Source organism: Heliangelus exortis, chromosome 29 (assembly GCF_036169615.1).
Source record: "Heliangelus exortis chromosome 29, bHelExo1.hap1, whole genome shotgun sequence".
In the NCBI taxonomy this organism is placed as follows: Eukaryota; Metazoa; Chordata; class Aves; order Apodiformes; family Trochilidae; genus Heliangelus; species Heliangelus exortis.
In genome coordinates this window covers 1836406-1862515 of record NC_092450.1, presented here as the reverse complement: position 1 = coordinate 1862515, position 26110 = coordinate 1836406, and the positions used below count along the sequence as shown (strand labels likewise).

Below are 26110 nucleotides of genomic sequence, written 5' to 3'. Positions count from 1 at the left end.
GGATGTGGTCAGGCTTGGGGAGGGAGGTGATGCAGGAGGACTGAGGTTGCTGCTGTTTGCTGCCTTCCCACGGCTTGCCTGGCACCTGGCCCAGCTTCCCTAGTTAGAAAACCAGAAATCTGTATTTCTAAGCACCTAACCTGGCAGTTTTGTAACCCTGGCTTTCTTTGGAAGGGTCTCATTTAAGCATTTAATGAAAATTTTATTCCGTCTTTTTGTTTTTGGTTTTGTTTTTTTTTTTTTTTTTTTGGTTTTGTTTTGAAAACAAAGAGACATTTCTTACACCCAGCGGCTGGAGGTTAAAAAGAAAATAAATAATCAAATATTTATTTTCAATTGAGTAATAAACTGATCTGGGAGGGTGTACCTGAGGAGGATTTCTATTCCTTCTGTTTTTCAGATGGGGAAAATGAGTCACCAAGGGGAGCTGATGAACTGGAAGGAATTGCATGGTTTGTTTGGGGTTTTTTTCACCTTTCAAGAGAATTAAAACCTTTTTACCATCCTTCCAGTCTGGGTCTCAGCCTGGGTTTGCACCCAAGTGGTGCAGTTTTCCCAGGACAAGGTTTAGATGTTCATCCCAGGAGTGAGGGACCTTGGAAGCCTCTGAAGCAGCAGTGTCCTGGCTGAAACCCATCTTTGGTTTGCTTGTGGATTAAAATCTCCCCCACCTGCCTCATCCTCCCTTGGAAACAGGAGCAAGTCAACTCTTCCAGACCCCTCGGAGGCTTTTTCTTCCTCTCAATGATTTTATCTTCAGCCACATTTGGAAGGAAACCAACCTGACCACTTTCACCCAGTCTCTGTAAATTGTTCCCCTTCCCCTTTCAAGCTCAAATAAAGGAAATAATTAAAAGAGCAGGAAAATGAGCCCTTGGCAAGTTTCCTCCTGAGCTGCTCAGTGCTGTGGTGCTGTCCAGAGCCCAAAGTCCTCGGTGGGAGCAGAGAGGACTTTCAGGGATCTGCTGTGAGATCCCCATGGGGGGGGATTTGGCCACTTCTGTTGCTCCCTGCTCCCATCCTGCTGCTCCCAGCTGGCAGTTTGCTCTCTGCCAGAGGCACAGCTCAATGCCCAGGTGACTCCTTTACAGCTTGGGATGAAGCCAACCCTTGCACGGGAGCCCATCAGATGGCATCTCGCATCTCAGAGTGATGCCTTGAGGGAAACCAGAGGGCTTAAACCCATTTATTTCACAGTTTGGCTGCCTGGGGGGCTACTTTGGGGTTCCTTTTGCACCCTCATTCTTGTGCTGCTGGGCTGGAGATGGGGTTTTTTCAGTGTATTTGGGGCAATTTCTCACCCTCCCCCCCTGTGCCAGCCCCTCTGCCCCAGGCCTTGCTGAGCTGATTCAAGAGCAGCAACGTGTGCTTGGGGGGTTCCCACTGCCTTGCCCTGGCCACTGTTACCCCTCTCACGTTGTCTCCTTGACCACTTCCCTCCAAACACACCCAACTGGGGCTGTTTGACCTCTCCTTGCTGCTTTCAGAAGGGTCACATCCATTAAAGCCCCAGCAGCTCCTCCCCTGGTTAGCACCCAGCTGAGGCCAAGCAGCATCACCCTGGGGGGGATGGGAAGAAGAGGAAGGTCAGAGCTTGGTTTGACTTGGCTTGGCTTTCTCTTCCCATCCCATTCCTTTTCTCTCCTGCTTGTCCCTGCTGGTGATGGCAGTGCTGTCCCTCCTTCCCAGCTGAAGGAGTGAGATGCCACATCTCTGGAATGCCTTGAATCAGGGGTGGCCTCAAGCCAGGTGGCCACAAGGGTTGTCTCTGGCACTATTCAGAAAGCCTTGTCCCCTGATAAACTGTGCCAGGACACCCATATCCCACCCCTCTGTGTCCCCTACCCATCTGAGCCTGGAGGATGCAGGAATCTTTCTTCCCACCCCTGCCCTGGCTTGCCAGGCACCTGGGGGGGGGGGGGGGGATTTTTGCCCCTTCCTCACCCCTTGACTCATCCCCTTGTCTTTTGGGCCAGGTTTACCTTGGCTTTTCCTAGAGCAGGTTTATCCTCAGCCTGGTTTCACCAGCCCCAGGGACAACCCTGGTTTCTGCTGGAGCTCCTGGATGTTGCAACAGCATCTGCAGCTACTCAAGGTTTGCACCAGGTGTATTTTCTCCAAGTCTGCTCGGTGGAGATGTGCTGCTGGGGTCAGCCTGGACTTCCTGATACCAGTTTAGCCCAAGCTCCTGAACTGGGCTGGAAAAGCCTCAGGTGAGGAGCCAAGAGATGTTGACAGGGAAACTTTGCCACGCTGCTCTCCTGGGGATTGTCATCTCCCACCTCCATCCCACCCAGTTCTGAGCAGCCCCTGCACTCACAGACAGCCCCAGGGAGAGGTTGTGCCTGGTGCTGGCACAGGGCCATGGCCCCAGAGCTCCCAGCTTGGCTGCCAGCCTGCTTCCCATTATTTGGGAATGTGGCTCTCAACAACATATGGGAGGCAGATATTGCCCAGGGGGTGCAAGGAGGGGGGTGAGATGGAGCTGCTGGTGCTGACCCAGGTACCACAGGGCTGGCTGTGGGTCAGGGTTGTCTCTATAGTGTCTGGGAATGAAGGATCTCCTAATCCCCCCTCCCTGCAGCTGGCTGCACCCTGAAATCCAGGCAAAAATTGCTGGGGGAACCTGCAAGAATAAGTTCTTGGCTCCTTTCTGGAGGCAGGCAGAGGGGTGGGGAAGAAATCAGTCTGTGAGATGCAACTGGGTGCTGGGAGCTCTTGTTTCTCTTGCAAAGCTTTGCTGCTGGTTGAGAAGCTCAGCTTTCTTCTCCCACCTTTGTCCCTCCACAAAGAGAAGGTCCCAGCTCCCCAGAGGAACCAGGACGTGAGACAAAAGCATCTCGGTGCATCGTGGGGTATTTTTTTTTTCCCTTTTTCTTGGTGAGGTTGTCCAAGACCTCATGCTGGGCATGAGGAGGTGTTGAGCAAAGGGGTGGCTGGAGGTGCCAGTGGGTGGGACAGGTGTGTGTCTGTCCCCATGCTCTCCCCCTCCAACCTCCCAGCCCGAGGGAGCCTCTCCAGAGCTCCTTCCAGCTCGTGGCAGATTCAGCAGGCAGCTGCTCCCTCCCTCCCCAGGCACCCATAAAGGAGGGGAAGGAAGTTTTCCAGGGCCCTTTCCGCAGCTTTGCTCACCAGCCCATGCAAACCTCAGGCTGCTTTCCAGATCTTATTGTTCTTCCTCCTGCACCAGCCATAAATCAGGTTGCTCTCCCCAAAGACCAGCTAGTGCAGCTGATCCCACACATGAAGACTCTGAAATCTTCTTCCCTCCTCCCCCCCCCCTCCCCCCCAAGCCAACTTCAGCCTGAGATGCAAGGAGGGTGATGGGGGAGAGGATGCTCATTCCCATCCACCCCTCAACTCCCTTCCTGGGTGCTGCAGGCAGAAAGCCTTCAGCTCACCCTCCCAGCCTCCTCATCTCCATTCCAGCCTCTTTCCCAGGGGAGGATGGGGGTTAAGAGGAAGCAGATTAAAGCTAATGGATTGATTGCAATTATTGTCCCTTGTTTATTCACAGTAATAAACTGAAGCCTGAAAAAAAAAAAAAAACAACAACAAAAGAGAAGGGAAGGCTCCTGATGTGTGTGTACTCCTGGTCCTCACCATGTTTCCTGCTGGAGAGGGACCCAGGCCAGTAAGAAATAAACTCAGCTACTTTCGAGCATCCTATTTCAACCTTGGACAAACTGCAAGGTGTAAATAATTCAGTGCACACCCCATGCAACCCTGGATGCAGCAGCTCCAACATCAGCCCCACAAGGATCCTCCATGGAGCCATCAGAAGCTCTCTGGGGGCAAGAGCCAGCTTCTTCTTAAAGGGCAGCTTTTCCTTTCACCCATAGGATTTTCCTATGGAATTTGGCTGTTTGAGGCCCATGTGAGTATTTAGCATCAGAAATGCAACCTTGGCCTGAGCACTCCAGAACTTTCCTGGACTTTTGCCCCCCAGCTAAATGAATCTTCCTCAGTCTGGGGCTTTATTTAGGATCTTGGGAGGCTGAATCCTGCATCTTGGGGTGCTGAGGGCAGCATGGCACCAGGATGCAGAAGTAGGCACCTTGGGGCCATAGCAGTAAATGCTCCAAAATCAGTGGATTTGAGCCTTTTAATGCTCTTTTTACAAAAGAAATCTCCCTCCCCCCCCCCCTAGATTAGACCAGACTTTACATCCCTACCATATACCAGGTTAAAAGAGGAGGACAGGGAAGAGAAAAAAAAAAAAAAAAAAAAAAAAAGACACCCTTGAAAGCTTCAGGACCATCTTTATCTTTATCTTTTTATATGGATTCACAAATCAAGCAGCACACCAATGGAGTGATGCTCTTTATTGGCATCTGACTGATACACAAGGACAGTCACCCACCCACCCAGCCAGCGGGGGGGTCCACCACCCCTGGGCATTGCCCCCCACCTCATGCTGCTCACAGCCCACCCACAACCCCCCACATTTCCTTCTACAAGGGTTATTTCTTCACCCTAAAGCTTCCTAAGAAATCAACGCTGCGATTATAGAGTTGGGGGGTGGGGAGTGGAGAAACAACACATTCTTCTTTTTTTTTTTTTACAACAGCAACATTAGAAAAGGACACAAAACATACCAACAAGCACTAACTTTGGCTTGGTTTTTTCCTCCTTGTTTGTCTGTTTTATTTTCTTTTGCTTTCTTTCCTGCAACCAGGGAGTCGAGGCAGCCCCCGATTTCTCTTTGGATGCTGAGTTTGTCTCCCCTTTTTTCCTCAGCCCTGAGGAAATCCCTTTACTACGGTAAATGAAACCTGAGACCGTGGCAATATTGTCCTGAAGGAAAACAATTCCTTGTTGGAAAGGTAGGGCCAGGTTGGCTTCTCAGCCTCAAGCAGGCAGTTTGGTTTCAGTTCAAGCTGGGCACTTGATTCCAGTCGCCCTTAGTTCATCTTTGAGTCACTTCACCCCCCCCAAAAGAGGGACTGGTGGAAACATCCTGATGATAACCACCCTTTAATTTAAATTCTATTCTATAGATTCATCCAAAAGAATCCCCGGGGATGGCTTCAGCCCAAGCCCCAGCCAAGGGTTTGTAAGCCAGAGCTGTCCACTGCAATTTGGGTTGCAAATCTGGGGCAGATTCCTTGGATTTTAGTGATGGGATTGGGTCAGGAGTTGGATGTGGGACTCACAACCCTGGTGAAGCTGAATGTTTCCAACCAATGGGTTTGACCAGGGCAGCCAATGGGCAAAATTGCTCTTCCGAAGGCATCTTTGTTGCAGGAGGAATCAAATACCCCATCCTGGGATAGACCTGGTGTTGATTTCCCATCCATAGCACGGGGGGCAAAATTCCCAAAAAGCTTTTGAAGGATCTGGGCTCTCAAATCCCATCACCCAGGTTTCAATCCCTAGGGAAGCTGCAGCTCTGCTGGGATCAGCCCAATCCCCCCATGTTCTGAAGTTTCTCCTGGACCTATTACAGTGAATTTTTTGGGGAGTGTGCATCTGCATCCCCCTGGAGTCTTTAAGGCCAGAAACAAGATGGGACTGAAGGCTTGGACCATGGAATGAAAGCTGGGAAGAGCAGAGGAGCCAGGGTGGGCACCTTCTCCCCAGCTTGTGTGTAGAAACATGGAGCAGTTGGTAAAACACAGTGTTATTTACAAGTCTTGCTTCTCTCCTTAAAGAGGGAAGAAAAAAAATCACCTTCCGCCTTCAGGAACAAATTTCTGACTGAATCAAGAGGTGAAAGGAGAATCCAAAAGTATCCTGGTGCTGAGCATCACCTCGCCTTGCAGTCCTGCAAAAAAAGCTCAAGGTGCTCCAGGTAAGTGAGATGTCAAAGCCTTGAATGAGTTGGGAACAATCCCCCCAGAACCACGGTGGCAGCTCCTTGCTGGGGGGGGGTGGAAAGGGGTGCTCACTCATCCAGGTGCTGCTCTCCAGCATCACCCATGGGTGAGCTGGATTCTGGGTGAGGAGCTGATATGCCAAGAAAATGTATTTATAGGTGTGGAGGTGGTGGGTGATGTCCTCTCCTAAGGGCTGCAGGAGGTGCTGGGGTCACCCAAGGGTGCCCCAGGGGAGGCAGGTGGTGACACCAAGGGTGGGCAGCACCCTCTGTGCACCCAGATGGAGGTGAAGGAGCCCTTAGAAGCAGGGGGTGGGCACAGCCACTGGGGACAATGTGATGGTGGCAGGGTGGCTTTGCTCCTGGGTTGGTGCAGCATGGGGACACTGAGGCAGGGATGAGCAGAGCCCTTTGGTTATGTCCCCACTGTGGGCAGGCACTTCTTCAGCCCTTTGGACATCCAGTGTCCACCCCGTGGAACCCCAGCACCAGGAAGGTGGTGGCACCCAGACACCTGGACCCCAACATTCGGGTGGTCCTGGCCACCCTCCCCCAAATTCTGGCAGCCCTGGGGAGCATCTGGGGTGGCTGCAGCCCCTGATTTTCACAGTGTAGGTTGGGCTGCTGGAAGCCAAGTCCTTTCCCCCAGCCCACCTCCTCTCCAGATCCTCCATGAAAACTCCAGTTTTCTCCATGCCCGTTCTAGCCCTGCCCTTAGCCTGTGGTTTTGGGGGGAGAAAGCTGGGATTTAGGGTGAAGCAGTTGGGGTTTAGGGCAAAGCAGTTGGGCTGGAGGGTGAAGCATTTGGGTTTGAGGGTGCTGGAGGGGAGCAGGAGGTAGTGTCAGGGTGGCTCAAGGAGGAAGGGTGGGAAGGAGAACTGGAGCCCAAGGAGGAAGGAAAAGAAGATGGAAAGGAGAGAGATGAGGGTGGTGCTGATCCCTGTGTCTCTCTGTCCTCCCGGGGCTGCAGAGGATGCTCTAGCAGCAGGCAGGCTTTGGGCACTGCGAGGAATGAGCCCTCCCACCCATCCTGCTCAGGGGGAGGGGGCGATACCGGACCCAGGAGCTGAGCGCATCCAATCCCATGAACCGGGCGGGCCCGGGGAGCCCCCGCTTCCTTCCCACCCATCCCTCCAGGGCACTGGGGAAGGGAGGAGAAGCGAGGAGGGGGGAAGGGGACCCCGCGGGGCTACCCCGGGCCTCCCTTCAGACGGGGGAGGTGGCGGTGGATTCGCTGTCCAAACTCTCAGCGATGTCCCCGCGTTGGATCTTGCGCAGGGCGGTCAGGAGGACCTCCAGGGTGGCCGTGTCCTTGGAGGACCAGTCAGCCAGCAGAGCCCGGGCAGGTGATTCCTCCCGGGTGAAGGAGTCTATGAGATCCTCTTTGTAGCCCAGCTCCCCTGCCAGCTGTCTCCACGTCTCCTCAGCCGAGCTGCTCAGCAGCTTCTCCACCTCCTCCTGCTTGCTAGGTGGCAGGTTGGTGTAGAGGTTCCCATCTCCTTTAGGTGCTGGGAAGGACAAAGTAACCTTAAACCCATCTTGAAGGTGCTTTTTGCACCCACACTGCAGCACCTGCCTGGACCTACCTGGTCCTTGGGTGCTCTGGTTGGGTGGCTGCTGGTCGTGCAGGCTCTGGCTGTCCACTGAGATGCCACTGTCACTGTGCAGCTTCTCCCCCTCTGGTGAAGGTGTTTGGTTGACCGGGCGGTTGTTGGCCCCTTGCTTGTTCTGTTTGCAGTTGTTCCACCTGCAGGGAGAGGAGCCCAGGGAGGTGACACCAGAGGGGTGGCACCCCCCAGGGCTTCCAGCAGTCCTTGTTGCCTTCTCCCCCTTTCTTTTCCAAGGAAGAAGTGTTCCTCCTGCAGCCTCAGCATCCTCTCCAGGTGGCCTCTTGGCTGGGCTGAAATCCCCATCTCCAAGGGGGTGCTGAGCTTTGCAGGGCTCCCCTCCTCCACAGATCTGCTGCAAGATCTGGAGCTCACAGAGGTCCTGTGGGTCCTCCCCACACCCCGGGCATGCACAGGGATATGTTGAACCAGCCCTGATCTGCCCAGGACCAGGTGTGATCCCAGGGATGAGCTGGTGAGCCTGATCAGCCCCGACAGCCTGCCAGGAGGAGCAGGGACTCCCCACCCCACTGCCATCTCCCTCTTTCACCCTTAACCCCCTGATTTCTCAGGCATTCCTTCAAACCCCTCCCCCAAACACACTCTATCTGGTGACAGCTCCTCCTGTGGGACCTCATAGCCCTCCCCATAGGGCTGCCTTGGTGTCCCCCCTGCCCCACACACCTTTTGAAGGCAATGTAGGCCACCAACCCCACCACCACGGCTGCCAGGATGGAGCAGTAGACAGGGATGAGGTTGTCAGCTGTGCCACGGCTGATGACAGGCTGGGAGCTGCCCATGATGGTTGTGATGGTGTCAGCCAGGGTGCTGGGCATCACCTCGGTGTTGAAGGGGTCCCTGGTGATGGGCTCGGGGCTGTCAGAACCCACCAGAGATGGGGTGTATGTGGTCCAGCGAGGGTGGAGGTCTGCCAGGCAGGAAACGGGGAGAAGAAATGAGAATCATTGGCCATGCCAACAGCCACGCTTTGGAACAGGCAAGTGAGTTGGTGAAGGGACAATGATCTCTGCAGGGATCTTCTTCCAGAGGCTGTAGGGATCATGGAAGTGTCAGCTCTGCCTTGTCCCCAGGTTTGTCATTGCCTTGTCCCCTGGCCCCCCACAGTACTGTCCTCCCTGGGACAAGCTGAAGCCGTCCCCTGCCCCGTGGTGGTTGAACATGGCCATGGCTTTGTAAAATCTTCTTGCCCAGCACAGGGGTTGCTCAAGTCCTGCAGCTCTTCCCCTGCCACACAAGCTGCAAATGGAGCCCTGCCCCCCCCCATCCCTGGTACCAAATCCTGGGGACACAGTGCAGCTGCCTCCCACCCATGTCCCATCTGCACCAGGACCCTTACAATCCAACCCAGAGTCTGGATTTGCCTTTCCCACCCCCTTGCTTGGACCCCACCAGCCCAGCCCAGTTTGGGAGTCACCCCATTCCCACCACACCCAGGTGTGTGGGATAAGTCTGCTCTTGCCCTGGTAGAACATTCTCCTTTGGATGCTGGCTCCCTCCCAACCCCCCCGGCTCCTCTCTAGGGGCTGTGCCACATCTGCCAGCCTGGTGGGGACAGCGGAGGAGCTGGCACCTTGTGTCCCCCCACCCACCCAGGACCAGACCACTGCCCTTTGGGACAGCACTTTGGTGGCACTTGTGGTGGGTGTTGGTTAACAAAGCTGTCCCTGTACTCCTCGACTTCTGGCTCCATTGACTCCACCCTTTGCAGGGACTGTGCTGGCTGTCCCCATGCTGTGACTCAAGGGTGACCAACTTGGACAAAGATCTTTTCATCCTGGCCAGCCTTGGAGCAGAGCTCCCTGCCAAGGGGTGAGGGCTGGCAGGGTGATGGATGCTGCTGGGGAATGATGTTCTCCCCCTTCCCCTGGGCACCCAACCCTCCTGGACCAGCTGTCCCCTGGCTCTTGCGGGTGGTTAATTCCCATCAGAATCCCATCAGCTGCCAAGTTCCCTCCTGGTAGAAGTTTGGGGGGTGGCAAGCATGGCATGGAGGTTGGTGAACCTCTTGGTTTTGTTTGGGATTTCTTGACACTAAAAGGCACCCGGCAGAGTGCCTGCACCCATGGTGGTGTCTGCTGGGAGCTGGGCTAAGGAAGCCCCAGGAAAGGGCTGGGCAGAGCCTGGGGGTGGACATTTGCATGGGACCCAAGGGCTCAAGCCAAGAGTTGTCGGGGTAGGAAGCTTCAAGGTGGTGTCACAACACCCCTGCCTCCCCACTGCAGTGGTAGAAAGGGAAACTGAGGCAGGAGCCCCATCTCTCCCAGGGCAAAGGGTTTTTGTTTTACCTCTGCACTCAGCATCCGAGACAGCCGTGCACTCCTTCACCAGGACCTCATTCTCCTCGCAGGTGGTGCAGGGCAGGCAGGGATCCACAAAGTTGGCTTCGCTGGAGAAGGTGCCCTCGGGGCACTCCTCACAAACCGTGTCCTGTGAGTCCTGGCAGGGGAACATGAGCCCAAAGCCCACCTGGCACACCTGGCACTCCTTGCAGCTCCCACTGGGTTCCTCCTGGTAGTAACCGTAGGCGCAGCGGCAGACGGCGTCGTCCGACTCAACGCAGGGAGCAGACATGCTCTGCAGCCCCAGGCACTGGGTGCAGGGTTTGCAGGGCTCCGTGGCACTCACTGTGTCTGAGTAGGTGACACCTGGCAGGGGGCAAAAAAAGGGTTATGGGGCCAGGATGGCATCCCCTGTGGCTGCTGAAGGGATGGAGAGTGAGAGTGAGAAGGAAGAGGAATGAGGAAACGGTTCTGTGGTTCTAAGGACAGAGGGTAAGGATAAGGATAAGGGTAAGGGTAAGGATAAGGGTAAGAGTAAGAATAAGAAGGAAGAGGAAGAGAAAAAAGGAGGAAGAAGAAGAAGGGGAAGAGGAAGGAGAAAGAGGTGGGAAAAGAAGGAAGAAGAAAGAGAGGAGGAAAAAGAAGGGAGGAGGTGGAGAAAGAAGGACGAGGAGAAAGGAATGAGAAGCAAAAGGGGAAAAGGAAGAAGAAGGGAGAAGGAGGAAGAATTAGCTTCATCATTTTCACCACGAGAAGCCAATCACTTCTCCCTGGTGCTGGCTTCATCCCATCACCAAATGATACCAGACCAGAGAGATGGGCCTGTGCAGCTCTGCTGGCTGGGACCACCTCCCCTCTCCCCATATTTCCCCTCATCCAGGCCAGAGGGAGAGGTGTGTGTGTGTGTCCAGCATCCCCCAGGCTCCTCTTCCCATGACCAGCTCCAGCCTTGCTGCAGCAACCAGCTCCATGGGTATCCAACCTAAGAGATCCTGCTGGATGCTGCCCTCAACCTGCCCATCCCAATGCTGGGGCCCTGGGGCCCTGTGTCCCTGAGCCAGCTCCCCTCTTCCCAGCTCCACTTTTGACCTCCCCATTGTCCCCAAGGGCATCCCAGAGCCCTCGCTTCTCCCCAGCATCCCAAACCCTTTCTCCTAAACATCCCACCCAGGGCAAGGGGTGGCCCCACAGGGCATTGCCACCCAGTGTCCCCCTCCACTGCTTCGTGTCCCCCAGGCAAGGGTGTGATGGGACCAGGAGGTGACAACACTGATCACTGACTCTCCTCTGACCCTGCAACTTCTTGCTCTCAGGTTTCACCCTGCAGGACTGACAATGCTGGGGGAGATCAATCCTCCTCCAGCCACTCCACTCCCTCTCCCTGCTCCCAAAAGGTGTTTGAAGATATTTTGGGCTTAGGAAGATGGCTCAGCTCCCATCCTGGAGGGCACAGCTGCTGTCCCTGCATCGATGCTTCCCATCAATGCCCCCGGAGATGCCACAATGCCCCATCTGCCCTCATCCTGAATGCCAGGGAGAAGTCCACCCCCGTGATGGAGAAGGTGTTGGGGAGATGGAGAGCAGTTCCTCTGCTTGCCCTGCTGCTCAGGAAGGCAACCCATCCACAGGCTGATCTTTAACACCCTGCCTGGCCCTGAGGAGATGGCAAATCCCACCCTCAGAGGGCTCCAGGGGTGGCCAAGGAGAGACTGAGCCATGAACAAACTGGTTTTTGGGTTCATTTCAAGCCAGAGGGGAAGGAAGAGCCCTGAGCTCACAGTGATGGGCAGGGTTAGAGGGATGGAGATGCCATCCCTGCTGCTTTCCCTCCACCCCAGCTCAGTCACAGTGGACCCTGGGCAGTAACAGCTGTGGAGTTCCACTCTCCCTGCTCCTCCTCCCTTGGGGCCACCCCTGTGCCCTCCCTGGGTGCTGCAGGACCCCCAGGATGAACCCATTCTCCAGCCCTGGGTCAGCACGCACAGCTTCCCATTAACCTGGGCTCATCCTTTGCATTATTGTGAATTATTGATGGGTGCCATTAGAGCAGGGAAGTGGCCAGGAAAGGCATACGGCTGAGTGGGCACATTTTCAGTGGCAGCAAGGTATCCGAGCTGAGCAATTACAGCTGAGATTTCAAGCAATCCCTCCCCCTGCCCCCCTCCCTCCCTCCCTGCCTGCAGCACCGGGGGCTGGTGAGGGGAATAAATAAATCATGAGACAGCAATCAGGGGTGGCTGGCAAGGGGAGGGGAGAAGGAAAATTATCATAAATTTAAAAAAAAAACCCAAACCCAAACCAAAAAACAAAACAAAAAAACAATGAACCAACCAAAAAAAAAAAAAAAAAAAAAAAAACCAAAAAACCAACAACAAAGCAAGTGGCCATTTGGGCTAACAAAGGAGCTGTCTCCTTTGGGCTTTGCAGCAGGGTTGGTGCTTGGGTTGGAGTGAATTTTTGCAAAAGTATTTGCCTGGGGAGTTGGGAAGTTGCCCAAGGTGAGAGCTGTGAAGGAGCCCAGGGCAGAGGTGGGGATCTGGGCAGCCCAGGGCCCTGCCTGAATTCCTCCCAGCTGCCTCACTCTCCCCAGGCAGGGAGCTCTGCTGGGACCAGGATCCAGAGTGAGACCAGGTCCAAGAAGATCCTTTCTTCACACCCTGGTGATGGGGTTTGCAGGTCTCCTTCTCTTCCCACCCCAAAAATCCCACTCTGGGCTCAGAGAGGAGCCTGAGGGAAGCATTTTCCCCGTTGCAGCACCTGCACCCCTGGGTGACCCCCACCCAGCAGCTCCCAGCTGAAGAGCTTCTGGAGATTATTATCCATGGGTGAATGAAAGGCTACAGCTGGGGTGTAAAGCAGGGGGGGCTCGAGGGGGTTTTGTTCTCCCTGGGGCTTTGTTTGCTTCTCCTCTTTTTGGGGCAGTGGGTTGTTCCCCTTTTCTTGCCTCTTGGGGTGGTCGCCTGCTCCTGCTCTGGAGTGTAAAGTAGAAAGTAAGTAAGAGTAGTAAGAGCCTCCCAAGCAAGCAGTGAGAGGGCTGTGAGCTGATGGACTGGGAGGCAGGTGATGGACTGGGGTGGGGGGCTGGGGAAACTGAGGCACGGAGAGGGGGAGGAGCAGTCCCAGTAGCAGCAAAGCCAAGCGAGGCACCAAAGTGCTGCCCTGGGGCTTGGCTCTCATCACCCTGGGGGTGATGCTGGAGGAAGGAGCCCCAGACCCTTTTGTCCTGGTGCTTTCCAGCTCAGCTCCCTGAACCACCAGAGCTGCTGCCTGATGCTAAACCTGCTGCAAAGAGAGAAAAAAGAAAAAAGGCAAATGCCTGTCCTGGGGCAAGGTGGGGCTGGGCTGCAAATTGGAGCAGCAGAACCTCAGCTGGTGCTCTGGAATTTTAGAGCTGCATCCAGGTCCTGGTCTTCCAAAACCTTCACATCCTCCTGGGAGGGTGAAAATTCCCTTTATCCTTCACAGAATCACAGGAAGAAATTAGGGAGAGAAGCTGTCTGCCAGTCTGGAAGTGCAGGTAAGGGGAAACAGCCTCATCTGAGCATCCCTTGAGGACGTGGTGTGGTTGTCTGGTAGTGTTGGGTTGATGGTTGGACTTGATGACCTTGGAGTTCCTATCCAACTAGGATTCTAGAATCCTGGAAATGCAAAATTCTGGATTTCCAGCCCTGCACACCCAGAGCTGGAGCCCAATACCTTGCCCAGCTTCCCAGGTGGGGATGGATGGCACAGTGGATGCTCTGGCACCTTGCAGCAAGATGAGGCTGAGCCTGGTGGGGTTACCCTGCATCAACCAGGGGGGAGGCAGAGGTTGAGGGGAGCTCAGCCTCAGCAGCAGCCCCTGCAGCCAGGCACGGGGAGGGGAAGAGCTGTTCATAGATTTTGCAGGAAAGCAGAGGTATTTTTAGCAGTGCCCTGACACTGCTCCCTCCCCTGCTCTGTGCTAGTGATACTTTGCCCGTGCTGCTTCTCCCCCACCACAATTTTTGCCTGTTTTTCTCCCCCTCCCCTAACCACTCCATCCCTTCCCCCTCTCCAATCCTATCCCCAGAGAGATCTGGGCTTGGCTGGCACAGCTTTTCCTACAAATTCTTATCCTGAGGCCTTCAAAGGCTTTTGCAGCAGTAAATTTGAAGGGCAGCTTTGCTTATGCCTCTCGTGGCATTGTTTAAAACATTAATGGTTGGGCTGCTTCATCTGCAAGCAGTTAAGCAGGTCACGAGCACACGAACTGGCCAGGAGAAAACCCTTTCCCTCTCTTGGGGACTGATGTGATTTGCTTCTCCCCTTTTAAATTTGCTTTTATTTTGCCGTCTTTATAAGGTTTAAATATATATATTTATATAGGTGACTGATGGGGAGACATCCTGGTGGCTGGGTTGGAGGCTGACCCCCAAGTTGGCATGGGAAGGGGAATTTTTTGGAGGCAAATTTTGGCTGGGAGCCATCAGGAGAAGGAAAATTGCTGGAAGAAGGGATCTGCAAAGGTGCCCAGCAGCAATGGGTCCCAAACCCAGGAGAGCTGCTGCAGCCATGGCTGGGATTTTGGGGGCAGATGCTGGGATAAAGGCAGTGTGGAGATGAGTGGCCTGGGAGAGCTGATTTAGGCTGGGGATGACCTGTGCAAGGGCTGTCGTGGAAGCAAACACCACAAATCATGCCCAAGGTGATAAAGAGCATGCACGTGGGGGAATTTACAACAAGTGGTTGTAAATTCCCATGGTCCTCAAAATTCCCCCTTTCCCATCCCCTTTGTGATGCTTCCCAGAGCATGGTGTGTACTCACTGTCCAGGCAGGGCTCACAGACAGTCTGGTTGACCCCACAAGGCTGCACCACCCCCTCTCCCAGGTTGCAGGCTTTGCAGCACTCCCCACTGGTGGTGTACATCTTGGTGAAGCACTTGTCCTTGGAGCTCCAGGTGGGTCCCTGGGGGAGAAAACAAGAGCTGAGATGTGACCCTTGTCAGGGAACCAGCCCTAGAAAGGAGGTGGAGATGTGTTGCAGGCAGGTAGGGTCCTGCTCTGGGGTGAACATCCCAGGTCAGGGCTAAAGGAGGCTCACCTCAAACACAGAGCTTTGGGAGAAATTACTTTTTTTGAGCAAAACTCCCTCCTTAGGAAAAGACCCTGGTGAGTCCTACAGCTGCAGGGAGGTCAGGAGAGCTCATGCCCTCGGGGTTCAGGCTGGAGATTATTTTGGGGAGGAATGGGAGCTTTTCCACAGGGTTACAGCATTGTTTGTTCTTGTTTCTCACCTCCACCACCTCCCCTAAGGATGTTTTGCCATCCTGAAAGCTTCAGCTCTTCCCAGCCTGTCCTTAAAGCAGGACAATGCTGGTGACAAGGAGACCCTGCCGCAGGGTTTGGAGGAGCAGATTGGAAACCAGACATCCCCCCCCAAGCCCCGGTGGAGATGAAGACTTTGAAGGGAGCACCCAGAGCTTCAGCAACGTTCCTGTCTAATGGAGGTAAGTGTATCTGCTTATAAAACCTGTCATCACATCTGGAAGCCATAAAGATGTCGAGAGCAGGAGGGTCGAAGCCTCCCTGCACATGCACTTTGCAGCTTTGGGGAGTGTGTTTACAGGACTTTTGCTCCCCAAAACCCCTCTTTCCTGGGAATATGGGGTGCTGGATGCCTCACTGCCAGGGTGCAGGGCTGCCAAGATGCTCGGGGTGACCCAAGCTTTCCCAGGGCTCCTTTTGCTCCCTCTGCTCTCGGGCAGGTGAGCTCCAGAGCTGAACCCATCCCTTTGCCATCCAACTAAGCTTTGATTTATGGGGGAAGAAACTCGGCTCAAAGCTTGGAGGAGCTTCTCCTCTCCCTTCCCTTTGCATCTGGATGCCTCGTCAGCCACTTGGCCGCATTTCCTCGCACAATGCAGCATTATGAACTCGCTGTGCATCAATCCGGCAGCATCCGGCCGGGCTGAGACAATGGAGCGCCAATTATAGGCATCTGAATGACAAAGTGCTCCAATTACCCTGCGCTGGAAAGCATGTGCTCTCCTCCCTGGTGCTGCTTCTCCCCCTTCCATCCCCGCCTGCCAACCAGCTCCGGGACTGGGCAGGCAGGAGGGTTTGGTGTGTTAGACAAGGGGCTTCCCAGCACCCCGAAATCACAGCTGGGAAATGGAGGGGAAAGGGGGGGGGGGGAGAAAGGGGCTTCCCAGCACCCCTAAATCCCAGGTGGGAGATGGGTTTGGGGTTGAGGGAGGGGGACATTAGTCTGGCTTGTGGAGTTTTGCAGCCAAGGTGGCTGAAACTCACCCCACTGCTCCATCCCCTACAGCCCAGACTTCTGTCTCCCCAGCTTGGGAAGGGGTTTGCCCACCTCCCCACGGTGGTTGTGGCAGCAGCGGGGATGGAGGGGGGGGGGGGGAACCGAACGTTCCTGGCTATAAATAGTGCTGGGGGGAGGCCGGAGCAGCGCAGCTGGGATCAGCCCAGCTCTCCCACGCTGCAGGCAGCTGCCAGCAGCTCAAACCGTCCATGGGGATGCGACCTGCTCATTCCTCCGTCTGACACCAAGACCCCCAGCAGCTCACCCTAAGGACACCCTCAGGCCACAGGTCCCCTCCCAGTAGGGCTGCCAGGAGTGGCTGATGTCTCCCTGCTGCCAGATCCCCCCCACTCCGTGCTCCTAAATACCGCAGAAAAAGCAACTTCCAGCCCCAGGTGCTGCTCTGCCTGTGTTTCCCCTTCACTTCTGCATCCCCAACACTGAACCCCCTTCCCCCCCCATTCTGTAAAGATTAACGCACTTATAAGCAGGGGCACATGGTCTGCATTAGCCCACCGAAATGTGCATGTTATTAACACAACTCCTGTTGACAAAGCCGCGGGTATTAACACCATAAAGCATTTTGACAGCCGGACCAAGGAGGGGAGAAGGGGACCGGGGGGGAGGGCACGGACGGAGGGTGCAAGCAACACCTCTGTAAGCTTTTAATTACTTTACGAGTCAGCTCGGTGGGTTTTGTGTCCAAGCAGATGCCGACAGTTGAGGAGACCGGGAGTTACGGGAAGAGGAATTCGGCACCACCAGCTCCGGGAACGCCGGTGTAAGAAAATAGCTTCGCATAGGGAAGGGAGGGGATGCTCCAGCTGCAAAGGGGTCCAGCGGCAAGTCTGGATAGGACCCACCCCACCGAAGGGTTCTGCCTCTTTTGGACCAGCACCCTGGCTGGGAAAAGCCAAACTTCTGGCTCCCAGAGCTGCCCAAACTTTGGGCAGCATGGACGTCTGAGCTCTGTGGGTCCAGCCAACACTCAGCACGGCAGAATGGGGGGAGCTCTGCCCTCCTCCTCACCCCCACGCAGAGCTGCTGGTCAAGCAGTGCAGGTAAAGAGCAGTGGGCTTGGGGTGGCCCCGGGGCTGTGGCCACAGCTGTGGGTGCACATCTGGACCTGCTGGGGCCTCCCCTGGCTCAGCAGGTGTAATCCTGAAGGGGAGGATCCAGCCCTAAGGCTGCCTGTGCCGCGGGTGGGCTCAACCGTGACCCGGGGGGGTGGTGGGGTGGTAGCTGTGGGTATTTGGGGGACACTGAAGTCCAGCCCCATTGCGGCAGGTGGGGGCTGCCCTAGGAGGGTAATTCCCCGGGGTAAAATCACTTGAATCCGGATAGCTGAGACAGCTCTTGCCTTTCCTGCCACCCACCCATCCCCAGGGAGCCTGGCCGGTGTCTGGGTCCCCGGGTGTCTGCATGAAGGAGACATCCCCCCCAGCATGGAGCCACAGCCACCGCTCTCAAACCCTTCAACACCGCCTTTAATATCCTGCCCGACAGGTCTCCTGCTGCATAACGAAGCCTCGGGGACCCCTGTCAAACCCTCCCCCACCAAAAACCCCAAAGCCCCGCTGCTGCCCCAGGTAGGTGGGTCTGTCCCCCTTATCCCACCCTGCTCTCCGCGTTTCTCTTTCTCCTGCCGTCCCCCAGGGCTCTGAAGTTTTGTCTCCGGCACCCCCCGAGGCTCTGCCCGTCCCGGGGACTTATGTCAGGGATGGAAAAGGGTCTCGCCCTTCAGTCTGGGCAGAGGGTTTGGAGCTGGGAAGGTCTAAAGGAGCTTTTGGGGATGTGGAATGGCAGGACATGAGCTTTCCCCCCTCCCCCATGCTGATGGCTCTGTCGTCCTTTCTTCCAGAGGTGACAGAGCTGGAGGAAGCAGGATCAGAGGGGGCTGCACAAGCCATCCCTGTGGGTTCCCCCATCACCACCCATCCCCCTGATCTCCTTCCTCCACACCCCGAGGGCTCTACCTGGCACCCCCGGGTCCCCCCGCCCCTCCAGCAGCCTCCCGGGGGGGAACCCTACCCCGGACCCTCAGGACTCTCCATCCTTCTACACGTGGGACCCTCTGTGTCTGGTACCCCGGGGACCCTCCAACCCCTCCCTGTGCGGTTCCTCCGGGATTCTCCATCCCGGCACCCCCGGGGAGCCTCCATCCCAGCCGCTCTTGGTGCCTCCGCTCCCCCGGGAACCCTCCTCTTTTTCCTCCCTCTACCCCCCAGGGATGATGATGCTGCAACCCCGCACTCACCGCCGGGAGCAGGAGCAGCAGCAGCGGCAGGAGCCCGGCCATGGTGCGGGGGCAGCAGGGTCGGTGACCCCCACCCCCAGAGCCGGTGCACGGCCCGGCTGCTCTCCCTCTGCCGCCCGCCGCTTCGGCGGCAGCCAGAAAAGGGCTGTAAGTCCCTCCTCCTCCTCCGCCCCTGGAGCATCACGGCGAGCGGCCGAGCCAGCACCCTCCTCCATCGGCACACAAAGCCCAGACCCACCCCCCCTCCCCTTCCCCCGGTCCCCTCCCTCTCCATGAAACCCTTTTGGGGTGTGCTCGGTCTCCAGCCCTCAATTAGTCACGCCCGTCCATCTGTCACCGAGCACCCTCCTCTGCTGTCTGTCCATCTGTCCGTGCATCTCTGTGTCCGTCTGTCTGTCCCTGCACCCCTCTCTCCAGCTCTCCCCCTATCACTGTCTTCCCCCGGGGGTTGTTAAGGATATTGCATCTCTGGCTTGGGATGGGGTCACCAGACCTTCTCCAGCTGCAGGGGACAACATCCCACTCTGCCTGGACTGGGGACACCCAGGATTTGTTATGGCCATGCAGGGGACATGGAGCAACCTCAATGGGGAGCACACAGGTGACACTGCTGGGTCTGAAGCTGCCTTCTCCACCTCCTAAACCCGCTTTTGCCAACCAAAGCTCTGCTGCTGATGTCCTCCTGATTCTAAAAAGCTCCCAGTTCCTCTGCCCTGCTGCTCCCAGCTTCTCCTGGGACAACTGCCTGGCATCCTGCCCAACCCAGACCCTACAGTGATGGGAGCTGCAAATGTCATGGCCTTTCCTTTGTCCTTGTGAGAGCTCTGCCTTGGTGTGTGGGTGCCAGAAACACTCTTTGTGGGACTCACTGGAAGAATGAAACGGATTTTCTGGCAGTGTTGGTAAAGAAAGGGCAGCTGGAAACAGCCCAGCCAGGCTACTGCTGGTCCCCAGCGTGGCTGCTGCAGCTGGGACAGAAAAGAGATGCCTTCCTTCCCCAATTTTGTCCACTCCAGCCTGGATTTGGCCTTGGTTCCTGCCAATGTAAAAGGTGTCCTCACCCCTCTAAGCTCTAGAAATGCTTTTGGGGAACCCTGTGGTGATGCTCTGTCCAGGCTTTGCCACCTATGCAGCCATCTGAGCCTCCCCAGCTCCTGGCGGCCCCTTGGCTCACGTCTTCCCCCCCTCCAAAAAGGGAATTCTTGACCTCCCCAGACACAAGCAGACAGCTGCTCACAGCCAGGAAGGGCTTTGAGGAAAGTCCCTGGTTCCAGCTTTGACTTTCAACGAGATGAAACCCAAGCCAAAGCTGCCGTTTGTTCTCCAGCCTGGAGAGGAGGGGAACACAGATGTGAACCACATGGCCATGGGTTTGGTGGCCAGAAGGTTGTGCTGGAGCCAGGTGGGAACAGGGCAAGATGCCCTGGGATCTTGGGAGGAGGGGTGCCCACCCACAGGTTGGATGGGCAGGGAGGGAAGCCCTAAGCTCAACATCTCTCTTGCTTTTGAACACGTGGATGAATGATCCAGGGGAGATCTGCAGTGGTTATTTTTGCCTCCCCACCACAGCAAGGGGTGATTCCATCTGCTCTCCTCTTCAATAAATCCTCCCACCCTGCAGGGGTTTGGACTGTGGCCTCCCAGCCTGGGATGCAGTTGCTGGGGACACAAGGTTTGGGGCAAGAGGTCCCTGAGCTTGTCACCACCCTGAGCATGATGAGCTGATGGCACTGGGGGAACCACCCCAGGAAAAATACAGTGCTAGGGATGTAATGCCACATTCTGCTCCTCAGCTGGGCTGCATCTGCACCAGCCTGGGCTCCCAACCCAACCTTCTGTGGCTCCTTTGGTGCAGGGGCTCTCTTGAGCTTTTCATTAAATCCCTCACATGCTTTTTTGGGGGTGGTTTTTAATTTTTTTTTTCTCCAGTCTGGAAAAAAAAAAAAAAAAGGGTTGTGGCCCTTTTCTGGCTCCATGAGGTGACAAAGAGCCTCTTCAAAGTCAGAAGGAAAATGAAAGGCTCCAGGGAATTTTTTGGCTGGGATAGCATCCTTCTGGCTGCTGGAGGAAGACAGCATTGTCTTCTGGCTACATCCACCCACAATCATCTCCATATGCCAGAATGTGGCCAGTCCCATTCCCAGGATGGCTTGTGGCCACTGGGAAGCCCCAAAATTCTGTCTTAGTGATGCTGTTGGTCCTACTCTACCATGGTAGGGAGCTGCTGTAGGGGCTGGTATGGTGCTGGCCACCAGTAGAGCTGGGGTTGCTTTGCTGAGAGCATCTTGGTGAGCTGCAAGCTGCCTGTTTGTAGCCAGAAAAAGGGTTTGGGGTTTTCTTGCTGGGTCCCCACCTCCCTTCAGGCTCTGGGGGGTCTCTCATGGGGGGGTCTTCCCCAATGTGGAAAAGCCAAGTCCTGGATGCTGGCACCTGGGTGGCATTACTGCCTTGGAGAAGGAGAGATCCATGTGCCCTCTTGTGCCACCACAATGAGGGTTTAATTAGCAAAACCCCAGTGACAGATTGGTGAAATAGTGCATTAAGTCCCTCTCAAGGACAGAGCACACTCAGCATCCTTGGAGCAACCTTCTCCCTCCCCCATTATCCTTCTTCAGGCTCATCCCAATCTTTCCCCAACCACTCCCAAAGGCCAGAGGTGACTCAGCAGCTACAGGTGATGATTTATCCCCCTCCTCTCATTCCCCAGGACCCACTGGAGCCCCCAGAAAGAGCACGAGTTAAACACTCAGCGTGAGCTCCCACCTTCAAACTTCTTATTGATTTTACTAAAAAGCACAGGTAATTACCTTCCCGACAAAGACACTAACATGGTAATTGTAAGCTATAAATAATGATGAATAAATTATACACATATGGAAAAATATCTTCACAGCCAAGGCTGAGAGCATTAAATAACGGGCTGCAAGGAAAAGCCAAGGGGGAGTAAAAAGTTCCCTGGGTCCATGAGTTGGGGCAGTTTTTGGAGCAGGATGTGGGTCCTGGTGTGCAGAAAACTCTGGGGAAGGCAAGGAGGACCCTGCACTGCTGGGGAAAGTCCCTTGTGAAGGGGAAAATTGGGGTGGAAAGTGGACTGTGGTGTTATTGCTGTTGACTCTAGTGAGGATTTCCCCTGGGTGGGCAACTGCTGCAGGGTGAGAGAGGGTGGATAGGAATTTGTGACCACAAGGCACCTCGGAGGCACCTTTTTTCTCAATGGAAAAAGGAAGAGGAGTAGCAGAAAGTGGTTTGAGCTCTCTGGGCCAGTTTTGTTGAGAAATGTGCATCTCGGACCACTCTGCAGGAGTGAAGGCCACATCTAGAGAGCAGGAAGCTGAGGGCTCCTGTGGTCCTTGGGCTCCTGGTTCTCCTGGAGATCGATGGAATTTAGGCACTTAAAAGCTTTTAAAGACTGGAAGCCAGGGCTGGCTCTCGTGCTGCAGGCACACAGTTGAGCTCTTCCCTCCCATCAGCTGCTTGGAGCCTCTGCCAGCTCCCAAACCACCCATTTGTTCTCCCTGATGGAGGGATGGGAAGATCTGCACCATCTCAAACCATGATTTAAAAACTGTTGAGTATCTTCCCTGCTCAGTGCTCTGCAACTCTGGGCTCCTTCACCCATGGCAGAGTTTTACCATCCAGGGGAAAACTCTTGGTTCAGACAGCCAGGGAGGGACCCCCATCTACCCCAACCCTTTCTCCTTCATGATCTTTGTGCCTGCTCCTCCCATCTGAGCCAAGCTCTGGATGAAGCTTGGGGAAAATGGGAAGTGCTGTGAAAAAACCAGCAGCCAGGGGGTTATTCTGGTGGGAATAGGGCTTGGTTGTTCCTACAGGGGTGGGGAGTCACTTCTGTGGCAATGGGTCTCAGTTATTTTTCCTGGGGATGGGGATTATTTATTCCTATGGGGATAGGGCTCAGCCAGACCACAGCATCCAAACCAGGCGGGTGGGATGTTGCCCTCCTGGCTCAGAGTGGGAGTTGACACCATTCCAGCAGTTGCTGGGCCAGGCTCAACCTCCACTCCAGGTCCTTTGGGTGTCCTGGGATGGGTGCAGCACATTGGTGTGGGTGATGTTGGTGCAGGTGGATCAGGGAAAGATAAATTGCCAGTGCTGGGGATGGACATGGCATCAGTGGGATGGACTGCAGGGCTTGGGGACACCCAGAACCCATGGATGGGGGCCACCTTGGTGCAGTTTGGGGGCTGCAGGGCAGAGATTTGATCCCCTGATACCTTTGAGATGTAGACGTGGCCCCAAACCACTGCTGGGCACTTAATTAGAGGAAGACTCAAAGCACCCCAGAAGCAGAGCTGTGGGGTAGGAGGGATCCAGCATTCCCTAAACTCCCCCAAAAATATGATTTCCATGATTATCAAAGTTTCCCAATCTGGTTTCCATTAAGCTCCTTGATTTCCATGCCTGTAATTTCTCCTAATGCCTCTCTCCATCCTCCCCCCCCTCCCCTTTCGCTTTTTCACTTGCCTGATGGCTCCCAGCCTCCTCCCTTTCCTTTTTTCTTTCTTGAATTGTCTTTCCAGCATGATCCATCACCCGGACTGCAGCGCAGGGGGGATCCATGGGAGAAGCTGAGATGAATTTCTTGTTCCTTATAAGGATGGAGAGAAGGAATCTCCAGCAAGTGGAGACCACGATGTCCGGGAAACTCAATCCCTCCTCAGGACAGAGCCACGGCCAAAGAGTGAGACAATAAAAATAGACCATGGTTTTCCTCTCTGAGAGAGAAAGATGATTTCGTACCATTTAAAATAACCCTGGGAGGGCCAGGCAGGGGAGGGAGGAAAATCTCTCCTCGTGGCACATATAATAAAGGACATAAATATGTCGGCGGCAGCAACGTTATCAATATTTTTCTGCTTATGGTATTGATTGGTTCCACATTCCAGGGGTAGGGCTGGCTTTCTTCTCACCAGCCTGGCTTTTGGGAACTGATTGATTCCGTTTTGTTGCTGAGAGATCAAGAATTCTGCTGTTAGGAGGAAATGAATGTCAAACCCGACAGGGCATTGATAAGGACGGAGCAGGGACGGGGGTGTGGGCTGAGGCAGGAGGGCTCTGTGTGTGTATTTGGGTTTTTTCCCTTGATTTATATCTCAGGTTTTTGCTGGGGTTTTTTTGTTTTTGTTTTGGTTTTGGTTTTTTTTTACTCCAGGTGTGGACTTTTTAAATTGCTTTAATGCTTAGCCAGTTAGAACAGCCTGTCTATAGACTAGAATATAAACTAGAATGAATATTTCAGTTGGAAGGGACCTGCAATTACCATCTAATCCAACTGTGAGATGCTTTTCCAACTGGTTTTCAGAATATACTTAGCCCAGACAAGATCCAACAGGTTTTTTTTTTTGCCTCCCTCTTCCTTTCTCCCAGCACCTGGGATGATATTAGTGGTTGTGCTAAAAACATTACCTGCTAAGTCCACCATGCCTCAGTTTACCCATGTTTAAAACTGGGGGAGCCGATACCTGTCCCTCTCACAGATAACTGGAAGGTTAAGTTGTTTATTTGCCAAGTACTCAAGAGATATTTGAGCTCTGTTTATTAAGTGGTAAAACTGGAAATGTGGCAGAGCTGGTTGATGATCCCCAGGGCATCCACACTCCTCCCCAGGTGAACATCAGAAATCCTGAGGGCATCAGGCAGCAAAGCTTTTTCCCTGCTGCCAGGAAACAGCTAAAACTGTTTGGGGAAATGTTTGGCCATATTTCCTTTTATTGCCTTCTCCATGCTCCAGTCTGCAGATCCCTCCCTCCCTCCATCTCTCTCTTCCTCCCTCCATCCATCTCTCCCTCCCTCCATCCATCTCTCTCTCCCTCCATCCATCTCTCTCTCCCTCCCTCCATCTCTCTCTTCCTCCCTCCATCCATCTCTCTTTCCCTCCATCCATCTCTCTCTCCCTCCATCCATCTCTCTCTCCCTCCCTCCATCTCTCTCTTCCTCCCTCCATCCATCTCTCCCTCCCTCCATCCATCTCTCTCTCCCTCCATCCATCTCTCTCTCCCTCCCTCCATCTCTCTCTTCCTCCCTCCATCTCTCTCTTCCTCCCTCCATCCATCTCTCCCTCCCTCCATCCATCTCTCCCTCCCTCCCTCCATCTTTCTCTCCCTCCCTTCATCCCTCCCTCCCTTCCTCCCTCCCTCCCTCCCTCATCTCTCTCTCCCTCCATCCATCTCTCCCTCCCTCCCTCCATCTCTCTCTCCCTCCCTCCACCCATCACTCATCCCCTCCTTTCCTCCAGCAGAGCAGGCACGATGTTCTCCAGCATCCCCCACACCCACCTGAAGATCCCCTGGTGCACAGGGGGAATTTGGCCCAGCCAGAACTGCCCAACCATGCTCTTCCTCATGCAGACATGGAACAGGAAAGGAGAGGAGACCAGGACTGCCAGCCCAGCCCCAGCTGCTGCTCAGAGCTGCTGTCCCTATGGCAACTGCTTCCAGTGCCCCTGATGCAGAATCCTCTGTTTTACATCTTCTCTGCACATCCGTGTACAAAAACGGGGCAGAAACCCCCCCTGGGAAAGTGGAGGGGGCTAATGTGGGGCTGAAGATCAAAGACCACCAGTGAGCTGTGAGGAAAGGTGGGAAACCAGGGGGATTCTGCCTCAAGAGCCAGTTTGGGGGGCAGCAAAATCATGACCTCCTCTGCTGCAGCCCCACATGGTGCTCTGGGTGGCCCTAACCCTTCCTACCACCTCTTCTTGGACATCTCCAGGAGACTGGTTTGGGATTTGAGTCTTTGTGTCACTAAATAGAGGCCCATTCCTCTTATTTTTGCCCTGAATTTCCCATTCCTCCCAGATCTCTCTGCTGGAGGATGCTGAGGACCCTCCCAGCTTGAGCTGCTGACCCCAGCAATGGTCAGGCCAGCAGAGAGCTGGGAAGCCCTGCAGGGCTTGAGCCCAAATGGATTGAATTAAGGAATTTTAAGGCAGATGAGAGACAGGAAGTGATGCTGGGAGGGCAGAACTTTTGCACCTGGTATAAAAACTTCTCCCAGGGTGAGCGGGATGTTGTCCTTATTGCTTCTCTCCAGAAAACCCCTGAGCTCCTCAATCCACCCCTTTGAAAGTGCTGAAATTTGGAGCCTCAGAGCTGCTGTGGGTCCTTCCCAGCGCTTGGCTGGCTGCATTAACCAGCAGCAATGTGGTTGGGGAAAAATACATTCCATCCATCTCCCTGCAGGAGAGAAGCTCATATCAGCCAAGTGCTCATCGAGGTGGATGCTCTTGGGAGAAAAATGGGGAGAGGGGTTTCTCTGTGCCTTCCAGGCTCATTAATATTCCTACAGGGAATAAGCCTTCAAGGAGAATTACTGCTCTGGGCTGGGGGGTGAACGCTGTGGGCAAAAGCATCTGCTTTTCCCTGGGACATTTCCATCCCCCCCTTGGCAGGAGGGGGAAGCAGGAGCTGTCACCCCTGGGGAAATGCCAAACGGGGTCTGGATCCCAGCACAAGCAAAATGAGTGCTTGAGGCTTCCTGGATCTCACCCAGATGGGATCTGGTAGAAATGAACCTGGAGATGAGGCGGGCACTGGTGTGGGACTGGGCTGACTGGGACAGTGGCTCTCACTCCCATGAGGCTGAATCTGGTGGCTCTGGAGTGGGTGCTCAGCAGCCACATCCTCCTCCCCCCTTCCACATCCCTGGAGCTTCTTCCCAGCAACTGTGATTGAATCAGAAGGGAGCTAATTTCCCAGTCTGCTGAACTGATGAGGTAAACTAATTGCTGCCTTCATTCCCTATGCAAATCAGCAAGCTGCTGGCCCTTGCAACAAAGCCTCGAGCAACTGCAGGGTGGGAGCTGCTGGGCTTTGTGCATCAGC

The 26110-nt window shown here is 54.8% G+C and overlaps 1 protein-coding gene across 1 annotated transcript; it reads right to left on the bottom strand.

Annotated features, from left to right (window-relative positions):
• Positions 1–4262: 4262 nt before the first annotated feature.
• On the bottom strand, positions 4263–18409 carry NGFR (nerve growth factor receptor). The gene is made up of 6 exons (XM_071728409.1): positions 18267–18409; positions 14512–14653; positions 9732–10091; positions 8110–8353; positions 7405–7565; positions 4263–7326 (listed from the first exon to the last, which is right to left on the bottom strand). Exons 1-6 carry the CDS (start codon positions 18306–18308, stop codon positions 7025–7027), a joined length of 1251 nt encoding a protein of 416 aa, XP_071584510.1. The 5' UTR covers positions 18309–18409; the 3' UTR covers positions 4263–7024.
• Between the last annotated feature and the right edge of the window lie 7701 nt (positions 18410–26110).

Excerpts from the sequence above, each read along its gene's own strand:
- NGFR (XM_071728409.1), bottom strand. The coding sequence starts at position 18,308 with ATGGCCGGGCTCCTGCCGCTGCTGCTGCTCCTGCTCCCGGCG. Across the intron at positions 14,654-18,266 it reads TGCTGCTCCTGCTCCCGGCG|GGACCCACCTGGAGCTCCAA; the intron begins GTGAGTGCGGGG and ends TTTCTCCCCCAG. Across the intron at positions 8,354-9,731 it reads CTCGGATGCTGAGTGCAGAG|ACCTCCACCCTCGCTGGACC; the intron begins GTAAAACAAAAA and ends CCTGCCTGGCAG.